At 56.0% G+C, this 15,281-nt stretch overlaps 1 protein-coding gene across 3 annotated transcripts in view; it reads left to right on the top strand.

The window, feature by feature from the left end:
* Positions 1 to 15,281, top strand: part of LOC116937857 (uncharacterized) — a 37,324-nt gene that overhangs the window by 2,122 nt on the left and 19,921 nt on the right. For all 3 annotated transcript variants that reach the window (XM_076054588.1, XM_076054587.1, XM_076054589.1), the window contains exons 2-3: positions 5,225 to 5,421; positions 14,953 to 15,029. In XM_076054588.1, the coding sequence (XP_075910703.1) occupies positions 5,253 to 5,421; positions 14,953 to 15,029 (246 nt within the window). In that variant the 5' untranslated portion in view covers positions 5,225 to 5,252. The remainder of the gene's footprint in view (positions 1 to 5,224; positions 5,422 to 14,952; positions 15,030 to 15,281) is intronic.

The raw sequence follows: 15,281 nt of genomic DNA, 5'->3' as shown, positions 1-15,281 counted from the left end.
CCGAGGCTGTCCCCTGCCGTCTTGCCAAGGGGGGGCTATACGGGGCACCTTTATCTGTGTGAAGTCTCCAGCACCACCAGCACCAGGCCACGTGGTGCTGGTGGTGCTGGTGGTGTTGCTGGTGGTGTTGCTGGTGGTGTTGCTGGTGGTGGTGCTGGTGGTGGTGCTGGGGAGGGGTTCCATTAGCGGTGGTGGTGGTGCTGATTGAAGACGATGATGATAATACGACTGCTGATGATGATGATGACTGCTGCTGATGATGATAATACGACTACTGCTGATGATACTGCTGATGATGATGATAAGACTGCTGATGATGATGAGACTGCTGATGATGATGAGACTGCTGATGATGATGAGACTAGTACTACTACTGCTGCTGATGATGATGATACTACTACTGCTGCTGATGATGATACTACTACTGCTGCTGATGATGATGAGACTGCTACTACTACTGCTGATGATTACTACTGCTGATGATGATGATGATTACTGCTGCTGATGCTGATGATAATTACTGCTGCTGCTGATGATGATTACTGCTGCTGATGATGATGATGATTATTGCTGCTGCTGCTGATGATCATGATTACTACTGCTGCTGATGATGATGATTACTACTGCTGCTGATGATGATGATTACTACTGCTACTGCTGCTGATGATGATGATACTACTGCTGCTGATGATGATACTACTACTGCTGCTGATGATGATACTACTGCTGATGATGATGATGATGATACTACTGCTGCTGATGATGATGATACTACTGCTGATCATGATGATACTGCTGCTGCTGATGATGATGATACTACTGCTGCTGCTGATGATGATGATGATACTACTGCTGCTGCTGCTGATGATACTACTGCTGCTGATGATGATACTACTACTGCTGCTGCTGATGATGATGATGATACTACTGATGATGATGATGATACTGCTGCTGATGATGATGATGATACTACTGCTGCTGATGATGATGATGATACTACTGCTGCTGATGATGATGATGATACTACTGCTGATGATGATGCTGATACTGCTGCTGATGATGATGATGATACTGCTGCTGCTGATGATGATGATACTACTGCTGCTGCTGCTGATGATGATACTACTGCTGCTGATGATGATGATACTGCTGCTGATGATGATGATGATACTACTGCTGCTGATGATGATGATACTACTGCTGCTGATGATGATGATACTACTGCTGCTGATGATACTACTGCTGCTGATGATGATGATGATACTGCTGCTGATGATGATGATACTACTGCTGCTGATGATGATGATGCTGCTGCTGATGATGATGATACTACTGCTGCTGATGATGATACTACTACTGCTGCTGATGATGATACTACTGCTGCTGATGATGATGATACTACTGCTGCTGCTGATGATGATACTACTGCTGATCATGATGATACTACTGCTGCTGCTGATGATGATGATACTACTGCTGCTGATGATGATGATGATACTACTGCTGCTGCTGATGATGATACTACTGCTGATGATGATGATACTACTGCTGATGATGATGATGATACTACTGCTGCTGATGATGATGATGATACTGCTGCTGATGATGATGATGATACTGCTGATGATGATGATGATACTGCTGCTGATGATGATGATGATGATACTACTGCTGCTGATGATGATGATACTACTGCTGATGATGATGATGATACTACTGCTGCTGATGATGATGATGCTGATACTGCTGCTGATGATGATGATACTGCTGCTGCTGATGATGATGATACTACTGCTGCTGATGATGATGATACTACTGCTGCTGATGATGATGATGATGATACTACTGCTGCTGCTGATGATGATGATGATACTACTGCTGCTGATGATGATGATGATTACTACTGCTGCTGATGATGAGACTGCTACTACTGCTGCTGATGATGATGAAACTACTGCTACTACTACTGCTGCTGATGATGATGATACTGCTGCTGATGATGATGATACTGCTGCTGATGATGATGATACTGCTGCTGCTGATGATGATGATACTGCTGCTGCTGATGATGATGATGATACTGCTGCTGCTGATGATGATGATACTGCTGCTGATGATGATACTACTGCTGCTGATGATGATACTGCTGCTGATGATGATACTACTGCTGATGATGATGATGATACTACTACTGCTGATGATGATGATGATACTGCTGCTGATGATGATGATACTGCTGCTGATGATGATGATGATACTACTGCTGACGATGATGATGATACTACTACTGCTGATGATGATGATACTACTACTGCTGATGATGATGATGATGATACTGCTGATGATGATGATACTACTGCTGATGATGATGATGATACTACTGCTGATGATGATGATACTACTGCCGCTGATGATGATACTACTGCTGATGATGATGATGCTGATGATGATGATGATACTACTGCTGCTGCTGATGATGATGATACTGCTGCTGATGATGATGATGATACTACTGCTGCTGCTGATGATGATACTACTGCTGCTGATGATGATACTACTGCTGCTGATGATGATACTACTGCTGCTGATGATGATGATACTACTGCTGCTGATGATGATGATACTGCTGCTGATGATGATGATGATGATACTGCTGCTGATGATGATGATGATGATACTGCTGCTGATGATGATGATGATACTACTGCTGCTGATGATGATGATGATACTACTGCTGCTGATGATGATGATGATGATACTACTGCTGCTGATGATGATGATGATGATACTACTGCTGCTGATGATGATGATGATGATGATACTACTGCTGCTGATGATGATGATGATACTACTGCTGATGATGATGATGATGATACTACTGCTGCTGATGATGATGATACTGCTGCTGATGATGATGATACTGCTGCTGATGATGATGATACTGCTGCTGATGATGATGATACTACTGCTGCTGATGATGATACTACTGCTGCTGATGATGATGATACTACTGCTGCTGCTGATGATGATACTACTGCTGCTGATGATGATGATACTGCTGCTGATGATGATGATACTGCTGCTGATGATGATGATACTACTGCTGCTGATGATGATGATGTTACTACTGCTGCTGATGATGATGATACTACTGCTGATGATGATGATACTACTGCTGCTGCTGATGATGATGATGATACTACTGCTGCTGATGATGATGATTACTGCTGCTGATGATGATGATGATGATACTACTACTACTGCTGCTGATGATGATGATACTACTACTACTGCTGATGATGATGATGATGATACTACTACTGCTGATGATGAGACTGCTACTACTGCTGCTGATGATGATGAAACTACTGCTACTACTACTGCTGCTGATGATGATGATGATACTGCTGCTGCTGATGATGATGATGATACTGCTGCTGCTGATGATGATACTGCTGCTGATGATGATGATGATACTGCTGCTGCTGCTGATGATGATGATACTGCTGATGATGATGATGATACTACTGCTGCTGATGATGATACTGCTGCTGATGATGATGATGATACTACTGATGATGATGATGATACTACTGCTGATGATGATGATACTACTACTGCTGCTGATGATGATGATACTGCTGCTGATGATGATGATACTACTGCTGCTGCTGATGATGATGATACTACTACTGCTGATGATGATGATGATACTACTACTGCTGATGATGATGATACTACTACTACTGCTGATGATGATGATGATACTACTACTACTGCTGATGATGATGATGATACTACTGCTGATGATGATACTACCGCTGATGATGATACTACTGATGATGATGATGATGCTGATGATGATGATACTACTGCTGCTGATGCTGATGATGATGATACTACTGCTGCTGATGATGATGATACTACTGCTGATGATGATGATGATACTACTGCTGCTGATGATGATGATACTACTGCTGCTGATGATGATGATACTACTGCTGCTGATGATGATGATGAGACTACTACTGCTGATGATGATGATGAGACTACTACTACTGCTGATGATGATAATGACTACTGCTGATGATGATGACTGCTGCTGCTGATGATGATGAGACTACTACTCCTGCTGATGATGATGATTGCTGATGATGATGATTACTGCTGCTGATGATGATGATTACTGCTGATGATGATGATTACTACTGCTGCTGATGATGATGATGATTACTACTGCTGATGATGATGATGATTACTATTGCTGATGATGATGATTACTATTGCTGATGATGATGATTACTACTGCTGATGATGATGATGATTACTACTGCTGCTGATGATGATGATGATGATTACTACTGCTGCTGCTGCTGATGATGATGATGATGATTACTACTACTGCTGCTGCTGATGTTGATGATGATGATTACTACTACTGCTGCTGATGTTGATGATGATGATTACTACTACTACTGCTGATGATGATGATGATGATTACTACTGCTGATGATGATGATGATGATTACTACTGCTGATGATGATGATGATGATGATTACTACTGCTGCTGATGATGATGGTGATTACTACTGCTGATGATGATTACTACTGCTGCTGATGATGATGATGATTACTACTGCTGCTGCTGATGATGATGATGATTACTGCTGCTGCTGATGATGATGATGATTACTGCTGATGATGATGATTACTACTGCTGCTGATGATGATGATTGCTGCTGCTGATGATGATGATGATTGCTGCTGATGATGATGATGATGATGATTGCAGCTGCTGATGATGATTACTGCTGCTGATGATGATGATGATTACTGCTGCTGATGATGATGATGATGATTACTGCTGCTGATGATGATGATGATTACTGCTGATGCTGATGATGATTATTACTGCTGCTGATGATGATGATTACTACTGCTGATGATGATTATTACTACTGCTGATGATGATGATTACTACTGCTGATGATGATGATGATACTACTGCTGCTGATGATGATGAGACTACTACTACTGCTGATGATGATGATGGCTGCTGCTGCTGCTGATGATGATGATGAGACTACTACTACTAATGCTGCTGATGATGATGAGACTGCTACTGATGATGATGATGATGAGACTGCTACTGCTACTGACGATGATGATGATGATACTACTACTCAATACCCACGTGACCCACGTGTCCCCCGCCCCCACTAGAGGAGTGATCCGCCCGAGGATCTCCACGATGCCGACCACTCGAAGTGCCGGCGGCAGCGGCGGTGGCGGCAGCGGCGGTAGCGGCGGTAGCGGCGTCGGCGCCCTCCGGACCCGCGCCGCTTGCTACACCAGCGCCATGGACCCCAACGCGAGTCGCGTCAGCGGAGCAGCAGAACGCTCCCTCGCCTACCTGTGGAGTACGTGCTGGGGGTGTGTGTGAGTGTGTCATAGTGAGTGTGAGTGTGATAGTGAGTGTCATAGTGAGTGTGAGTGTGATAGTGAGTGTCATAGTGAGTGTGAGTGTGTGTCATAGTGAGTGTGTGTGTGATAGTGAGTGTGTGTGTGATAGTGTCATAGTGAGTGAGTGTGTCATAGTGAGTGTGTGAGTGTCATAGTGTGAGTGTGTCATAGTGTGTGAGTGTCATAGTGAGTGTGTGATAGTGTGAGTGTGAGTGTCATAGTGAGTGCGTGAGTGTGTCATAGTGTGAGTGTCATAGTGTGAGTGTCATAGTGAGTGTGTGAGTGTCATAGTGAGTGTGTGAGTGTCATAGTGAGTGTGTGTGTCATAGTGAGTGTGTGATAGTGTGTGTGAGTGTCATAGTGAGTGTGTGAGTGTCATAGTGAGTGTGTGATAGTGAGTGTGAGTGTCATAGTGTGTGTGTGTGATAGTGATACCTCCTCGCGGTGCCGGATGGGCAACTCTGTCGTGGACAATGCTGTGGGGGGAGATCCAATTCCGATTGGCTCCTCCCTTCATGGCGTCTGTGACCACCACAGGGACTAAACGGGGGCTCTGGACGGGTGCGAGGGGCTGGTAACCCCTCCACCTTCAATTAATTACCACTAAACCATGAGTTAAACTGAAATATGTAACAAATAAGTTTGTGTTGGAGGCCCCGGGGGGACAGGCGTCTATGACGTCTCCTGGCCAAACCCCATTTGGCGGAGCCAGGAGATTGAATCTCTACCCTCGGGGCTCCTCCAGAAACAACGAAAAACCACTACGGGTGGCCACGTGGAATGTTCGAACGCTCACTGCCGAGGAGAAGCTGCCACTCCTCTGTCGGGAGCTGGACCGGTACTGCCTGGATCTATGCGGCATTCAGGAGGTCCGGTGGACCGGTTCTGGCTCCTGCCACCATGACGGGTGGACAGTCCTCTACTCGGGGCAGCAGACTGCCAAAAACAGGGTGTGGCTCTTCTTTTGAACAAAAGAATGAAGGGGGCGTGGGAGCGTGGCGGTGAGGTGTGGGAAGCTGTAAGCCCCAGGCTACTTTGGGCTCGCATTCCCATCAACCGGAGGCGAGGAATGGTGGTCGTGGTTACTTATACCCCCACCGAAGATGAACATCCGTGGAGGGATGCAGGCTAAGCCAATGAGTCGGATGCCTTTTATGACCTCCTGTCACAGGTGCTGGCTAAAGTGGCCCCTCGGGATAGTCATCATGTTGGGTGACTTCAATGCCCGAGTTGGTCATGATACTGGCACCTGGTCTGGAGTGATTGGAGGGCATGGGCCAGATAAGCTCAATAACAACGGTAGGAGGCTGCTAGATTTTTGTGCAGCCCATGGGCTTGTAATTACAAACACGCTATTCCGGCATCGGAGCATCCACACAACATCATGGATGCATGCCGGGTCCAAGCAAGAACATCTGCTTTACTACATAGTGACGGACCAGCGGATGCGAGCCCATGTCCTTGACACCAGGGCCTACCGTGGAGCTGATCTGCCCTCTGACCATCGACTAGTCATCTGTAAGATGCGCCTGCCATTCTTCCACTCCGGCGGTGGGTGTACACCGAGGACCCCATTCCAACCTAAAGTGGCCTGGTCTCAGTTATCTGATGAAAGTTGCAAGCGAGAATTTCATCATCGCTTGTGGCTGGGATTGGCATCGTCCCCAACTCCTCCTGATGTCGAGGGTAAATGGGCGAGGTTTAGGACTGACTAATGCAGCTGCAATGGCTGCTTTGGGTACGCGGTCCAGACCTCCCCAGAGACCCTGGCTGACAGAGGAGGTGTTCAGGATGGTTGAGAAAAAGCGACAGGCCCACTGTCATTGGCTACAGAATCCCACTTCAGAGAATGAGGCTTACCACAGCCTTCACTCGGAGGTTTGGAGAGCCGTGAGGCGCTGCAAGGATGGGTGGTGGTCGCGGGTTGCTGAGGAGATGGAGTCTGCCTCAGTGGCCCGTGATCACAAATCTCTATTTAACTCCATCAAAAAAGTAATCTGCAGCGCCACACCTATTACCATCATTAGGGGAAAAACGGTGACCCAATCTCCGACCCCCAGGAACAGGTTTGCAGATTTGCTGAGCATTTCTGTGAGGTCCTGGGGGAGGGAAAATCCCTCAGCCAGGAAAACATCGTGGCACAAAGTAAGGATGACCCTGCTGAGGCTGCGATGCCTCAAATATTGGAAGAAGTCACCCCTTGTGAGTGGCTGGCTGAGGTGCCATCTGTTGAGGAAGTACTGAAGGCGATCCGGAGTCTGAGACCAGGAAAGGCAGCGGGCAGAGATGATCTCCCAAGCGAAATGCTGAGGGAGGGCGGCGTTTGTGCACAGACTGCCCTATATGGCATCATAACAACAGTCTGGACCACTGGATGGGTTCCGCAGGATTGGAAGGATGCACTGGTGGTCCCCCTTTTTAAGAAGGGGGACCGCACAGACTGTAACAATTACAGGGGCATCTCACTCCTCAGTGTGCCGGGAAAGGTCCTGGCAAGGATTATTCAACATCACCTTGCCAGGCACGCTGAAGAGAGGCTTGCGGAGTCCCAATGCGGTTTCAGGAAAGGGTGGTCCTGGACAGATGCCATATTTTCTGTCCGTCTACTACAGCAGAGGTGTAGGGAATTCCAACAAGACCTACATATCTGCTTTATAGACCTGGTCAAGGCCTATGATACCATCAGTAGGCCTGGGCTCTGGGTTGTTCTTCGTGCTTTTGGAGTACCTGACCCTCTGCTCACGATCATTTAAGGACCTTCATGATGGTAAGCAGGCCCGGGTAAAACTACGTGGCCGGGAGTCGGAGCCATTCCCTGTTAACCTTGGGGTGCGACAGGGATGTCCTCTGGCTCCCACATTATTTAACATCTATTTTGACCACGTAGTTCGTGAAGCCTTCAATAGCTGTACCGGGGGAATCTCCATATGGTACAGATATAATGGGAGGCTGATCGACGCCCGGGTGCGGTCAAGGGATGGCTCCCTATTGCTCTTCCACGTTATGTATGCTGATGATTTGGTAATAGCTGCACATTCGGAGGAGGAGTTGGAGACGCTGCTGCTGAGACTGGAGCATGCCACTAAGAGGTGGGGCCTTACCATCAGCCCCACCAAAACTAAGCACCTGCCTGGGTATTTTGTACCATCGGACACTCCACCCCCACATCTCCCAATCGGTGATGGGGCAGTTGTGGAGAGTGGAGAGTTTCCCATACCTGGGCAGTGTGCTTATGACCGGCTCCAGTTTAACAGCAGAGGTCTCACTCCGAATCAGTCGAGCGGCAATATCTTATCATCGGTTGCGTAACGCTGTGTGGAAGCTACCTGTTCTGTCGCTCCACACTAAACTTCAGGTTTTCTCGGCCACGGTCATTCTCTCCCTTCTCAACGCTTGTGAAACGTGGACCCCCTAATGGAACATCTTCGCCGATTAGAAACATTTAGGCTAGCCTGCCTACGATCCATCCTGGGTTAAACCAGGCTGGATTGTGTGAGGAGCTCACAAATCCTTGAAGGATCTGGGCAAGGTCCCATCGGTGAGCTCCTCCGGCGGGCAAGGCTGCGTTGGCTGGGTCATGTAGCCCGCATGCCCAGCCACCGCATGGCCAAACAGCTTTTATTCGGCCAGATTGAGGGGGCTAAGCGGGCGCGGCACGGGCTAGAGAAGAGATGGAGTGATGTGGTACAGGAGGACGTGGAGCTGAGTGGACTTGCCGATGACCGGTACCAGCGGTGTCAAGATCGGCCTCTGTGGAGGAGGCTCGTGAAGGACGCTGCTGCTGGGCAGTTGGAGGCAGTCGCCCTCCAACAACAACGGAGGGCGGAGGAGCGACGCTCACCACAACGAGCGGAGCGCCGGGTGGCTAAAGCACAGCAGGTTGGCACAGTAGGGGGCACAGGTGGTGCATCAGCCAGTCATCTCAGTCAGTCGACCCGTAGCACCTGGGTCTGCAAGCGGGCGTTCGACACTTCACGTGGCCTCAAGGTGCACGTGGCCTGGCACAAGCGTCGTGGTGACGCGCTTGTTTTGTGGGGAGTGTGTGCCTGTGTGGGGGGGGGGGGGGGGGGGTGGTGGTGGTGGGGGTGGTGTGTGGGGGGGCGGTCACACAAACGTGGTCACCACCACCCACCCACACACCTCGTGTCTAGCGTCATGCAGGGCTGTAGGGGCAAGTGCTGTTAGCGAGCACCTAATGAAGACCGTCCTCACACCAGCACTGCCCACAGACCCCCCCACACTGCCCAGAGACCCCCCACACTGCCCACAGACCCCCCCACACTGCCCAGAGACCCCCCACACTGCCCACAGACCCCCCCCACACTGCCCAGAGACCCCCCACACTCTCCAGAGACCCCCCACACTGCCCAGAGACCCCCCACACTGCCCAAAGACCCCCCACACTGCCCAGAGACCCCCCACACTGTCCAAAGACCCCCCACACTCCCTAGGGACCCCCCACACTACCCAGAGACCCCCCGCACTGCCCACAGACCCCCCGCACTGCCCAGAGACCCCCCGCACTGCCCAGAGACCCCCCCACACTCCCCAGAGACCCCCCCACACTCCCCAGAGACCCCCACACTGCCCATAGACCCCCCCACACTGCCCATAGACCCCCCCACACTGCCCAGAGACCCCCCCACACTGCCCAGAGACCCCCCACACTGCCCAGAGACCCCCCACACTGCTTAGACACCCCCCACACTGCCCAGGGACCCCCCACACTACCCATAGACCCCCCACACTCCCCAGAGACCCCCCACACTGCCCATAGACCCCCCACACTGCCCATAGACCCCCCACACTCCCCAGGGACCCCCCACACTGCCCAAAGACCCCCCACACTGCCCAGAGACCCCCCACACTGCCCAGAGACCCCCCACACTGCCCAGAGACCCCCCACACTGCCCAGAGACCGCCCACACTGCCCAGAGACCGCCCACACTCCCCAGAGACCCCCCCACACTCCCCAGAGACCCCCCCACACTCCCCAGAGACCCCCCACACTCCCCAGAGACCCCCCACACTGCTCAGAGACCCCCCACACTGCCCAGAGACCCCCCACACTGCCCAGAGACCCCCCCTCACTCCCCAGAGACCCCCCCACACTCCCCAGAGACCCCCCACACTGCCCAGAGACCCCCCACACTGCCCAGAGACCCCCCCCCACACTGCCCAGAGACCCCCCACACTGCCCAGAGACCCCCCCACACTGCCCAGAGACCCCCCCACACTCCCCAGAGACCCCCCCACACTCCCCAGAGACCCCCCCACACTCCCCAGAGACCCCCCCACACTCCCCAGAGACCCCCCACACTGCCCAGAGACCCCCCACACTGCCCAGAGACCCCCCACACTGCCCAGAGACCCCCCACACTGCCCAGAGACCCCCCCTCACTCCCCAGAGACCCCCCCACACTCCCCAGAGACCCCCCACACTCCCCAGAGACCCCCCACACTGCCCAGAGACTCCCCCCCACACTGCCCAGAGACCCCCCCCACACTGCCCAGAGACCCCCCACACTGCCCAGAGACCCCCCACACTACCCACAGACCCCCCCACACTGCCCAGAGACCCCCCACACTGCCCAGAGACCCCCCACACTGCCCAGAGACCCCCCACACTGCCCACAGACGCCCCACACTGCCCAGAGACCCCCCACACTGCCCAGAGACCCCCCCCACACTGCCCAGAGACCCCCCCCACACTACCCAGAGACCCCCCACACTCCCCAGAGACCCCCACACTGCCCAGAGACCCCCCACACTGCCCAGAGACCCCCCACACTGCCCAGAGACCCCCCCCACACTGCCCAGAGACCCCCCCCACACTGCCCAGAGACCCCCCACACTGCCCAGAGACCCCCCACACTGCCCAGAGACCCCCACACTGCCCATAGACCCCCCGCACTGCCCAGAGACCCCCCCACACTGCCCAGAGACCCCCCACACTGCCCAGAGACCCCCCACACTGCCCAGAGACCCCCGCACTGCCCAGAGACCCCCCACACTGCCCATAGACCCCCCACACTGCCCAGAGACCCCCCACACTGCCCAGAGACCCCCCACACTGCCCAGAGACCCCCCACACTGCCCAGAGACCCCCCACACTGCCCAGAGACCCCCCACACTCCCCAGGGACCCCACCACACTGCCCAGAGACCCCCCCACACTGCCCAGAGACCACCCACACTGCCCAGAGACCCCCCACACTCCCCAGGGACCCCCCCACCCTGCCCAGAGACCCCCCCACACTGCCCAGAGACCCCCCACACTGCCCAGAGACCCCACACACTGCCCAGAGACCCCCCACACTGCCCAGAGACCCCCCCACCCACTCCACAGAGACCCCCCACACTGCCCAGAGACCCCCTCCACACTGCCCAGAGACCCCCCCCACACTGCCCAGAGACCCCCCCCACACTGCCCAGAGACCCCCCCCACACTGCCCAGAGACCCCCCCCACACTGCCCAGAGACCCCCCCACACTGCCCAGAGACCCCCCACACTGCCCAGAGACCCCCCACACTGCCCAGAGACCCCCGCACTGCCCAGAGACCCCCCACACTGCCCATAGACCCCCCACACTGCCCAGAGACCCCCCAACACTGCCCAGAGACCCCCCACACTGCCCAGAGACCCCCCACACTGCCCAGAGACCCCCCACACTGCCCAGAGACCCCCCACACTGCCCAGAGACCCCCCACACTGCCCAGAGACCCCCCACACTGCCCAGAGACCCCCCACACTGCCCAGAGACCCCCCACACTGCCCAGAGACCCCCCACACTGCCCAGAGACCCCCCACACTGCCCAGAGACCCCCCACACTGCCCAGAGACCCCCCCACACTGCCCAGAGACCCCCACACTGCCCAGAGACCCCCACACTGCCCAGAGACCCCCACACTGCCCAGAGACCCCCCACACTGCCCAGAGACCCCCCACACTGCCCAGAGACCCCCCACACTGCCCAGAGACCCCCCACACTGCCCAGAGACCCCCCACACTGCCCAGAGACCCCCCACACTGCCCAGAGACCCCCCACACTGCCCAGAGACCCCCCACACTGCCCAGAGACCCCCCACACTGCCCAGAGACCCCCCACACTGCCCAGAGACCCCCCACACTGCCCAGAGACCCCCCACACTGCCCAGAGACCCCCCCACACTGCCCAGAGACCACCCACACTGCCCAGAGACCCCCCACACTCCCCAGGGACCCCCCCACCCTGCCCAGAGACCCCCCCACACTGCCCAGAGACCCCCCACACTGCCCAGAGACCCCACACACTGCCCAGAGACCCCCCACACTGCCCAGAGACCCCCCACCCACTCCACAGAGACCCCCCACACTGCCCAGAGACCCCCCCCACACTGCCCAGAGACCCCCCCCACACTGCCCAGAGACCCCCCCCACACTGCCCAGAGACCCCCCCCACACTGCCCAGAGACCCCCCCCACACTGCCCAGAGACCCCCCCCACACTGCCCAGAGACCCCCCCCACACTGCCCAGAGACCCCCCCCACACTGCCCAGAGACCCCCCACACTGCCCAGAGACCCCCCACACTGCCCAGAGACCCCCCACACTGCCCAGAGACCCCCCCACACTCCCCAGAGACCCCCCACACTCCCCAGAGACCCCCCACACTCCCCAGAGACCCCCCACACTCCCCAGAGACCCCCCACACTCCCCAGAGACCCCCCACACTCCCCAGAGACCCCCCACACTGCCCAGAGACCCCCCACACTGCCCAGAGACCCCCCACACTGCCCAGAGACCCCCCACACTGCCCAGAGACCCCCCACACTGCCCAGAGACCCTCCACACGGCCCAGAGACCCCCCACACTGCCCAGACACCCCCCACACTTCCCAGAGACCCCCCACACTCCCCAGAGACCCCCCACACTGCCCAGAGGCCCCCCCCACACTGCCCAGAGACCCCCCACACTCCCCAGAGACCCCCCACACTGCCCAGAGACCCCCCACACTGCCCAGAGACCCCCCACACTGCCCAGAGGCCCCCCCACACTCCCCAGAGACCCCCCACACTGCCCAGAGACCCCCCACACTCCCCAGAGACCCCCCACACTGCCCAGAGACCCCCCACACTGCCCAGAGACCCCCCACACTCCCCAGAGACCCCCCACACTCCCCAGAGACCCCCCACACTCCCCAGAGACCCCCCACACTCCCCAGAGACCCCCCACACTGCCCAGAGACCCCCCACACTGCCCAGAGACCCCCCACACTGCCCAGAGACCCCCCACACTGCCCAGAGACCCCCCACACTGCCCAGAGACCCCCCACACTGCCCAGAGACCCCCCACACTGCCCAGAGACCCCCCCCACACTGCCCAGAGACCCCCCCACACTGCCCAGGGACCCCCCACACTGCCCACGGACCCCCCCACACTGCCCAGAGACCCCCCACACTGCCCAGAGACCCCCCACACTGCCCAGAGACCCCCCACACTGCCCAGAGACCCCCCACACTGCCCAGAGACCCCCCCCACACTGCCCAGAGACCCCCCCCACACTGCCCAGAGACCCCCCACACTGCCCAGAGACCCCCCACACTGCCCAGAGACCCCCCACACTGCCCAGAGACCCCCCACACTGCCCAGAGACCCCCCCCACACTGCCCAGAGACCCCCCCCACACTGCCCAGAGACCCCCCCCACACTGCCCAGAGACCCCCCACACTTCCCAGAGACCCCCCACACTGCCCAGAGACCCCCCACACTGCCCAGAGACCCCGCCACACTGCCCAGGGACCCCCCCACACTGCCCACGGACCCCCCCACACTGCCCAGAGACCCCCCACACTGCCCAGAGACCCCCCACACTGCCCAGAGACCCCCCACACTGCCCAGAGACCCCCCCCACACTGCCCAGAGACCCCCCCCACACTGCCCAGAGACCCCCCCCACACTGCCCAGAGACCCCCCACACTGCCCAGAGACCCCCCACACTGCCCAGAGACCCCCCCCACACTGCCCAGAGACCCCCCCCACACTGCCCAGAGACCCCCCCCACACTGCCCAGAGACCCCCCACACTGCCCAGGGACCCCCCACACTGCCCAGAGACCCCCCACACTGCCCAGAGACCCCCCCCACACTGCCCAGAGACCCCCCACACTGCCCAGAGACCCCCCACACTGCCCATAGACCCCCCCACACTCCCCAGAGACCCCCCCACACTGCCCAGAGACCCCCCACACTGCCCATAGACCCCCCCACACTGCCCATAGACCCCCCCACACTCCCCAGAGACCCCCCCACACTGCCCAGAGACCCCCCACACTCCCCAGAGACCCCCCCACACTCCCCAGAGACCCCCCACACTGCCCAGAGACCCCCCACACTGCCCAGAGACCCCCCCCCCACACTGCCCAGAGACCCCCCACACTGCCCAGGGACCCCGCCCCCCCACTCCCCAGAGACTGACGGTGATGACGCTGATCCTCCTGCCTTTGTGCAGGTTGCACGCTGACCGATGAGGAGCGGGAGTACACCATCGACTCCATCGTCCTAGAGCACAACGTGTCCATCCGATCGGTACACGGGGGGACGGGGGGGGGGGTGGTCTGTCGCCCGAAACGTCGACGCACACAGCGGGGGTCGCAACCCCCCCCCCTTTTTGCTGCGTCCAGTTGGCGGCGGTGGTCGCGCGTCTCTGTCTGTCTCTGTGTGTCTCTGTGTGTGTCTCTGTGTGTCTGTCTGTCTGTGTGTGTGTGTCTCTGTGTGTCTGTGTGTCTCTGTGTGTGTGTCTGTGTGTGTCTCTGTGTCTCTGTCTGTGTGTGTCTCTGT

The sequence above is a fragment of the Petromyzon marinus genome, chromosome 66, assembly GCF_048934315.1.
Source record: "Petromyzon marinus isolate PM22_M1 ecotype Great Lakes invasive population chromosome 66, UKy_Petmar_22M1.pri1.0, whole genome shotgun sequence".
In the NCBI taxonomy this organism is placed as follows: Eukaryota; Metazoa; Chordata; class Hyperoartia; order Petromyzontiformes; family Petromyzontidae; genus Petromyzon; species Petromyzon marinus.
The sequence above is the reverse complement of the archived record's forward strand: the minus strand, read 5'-3'. Positions and strand labels throughout refer to the sequence as shown.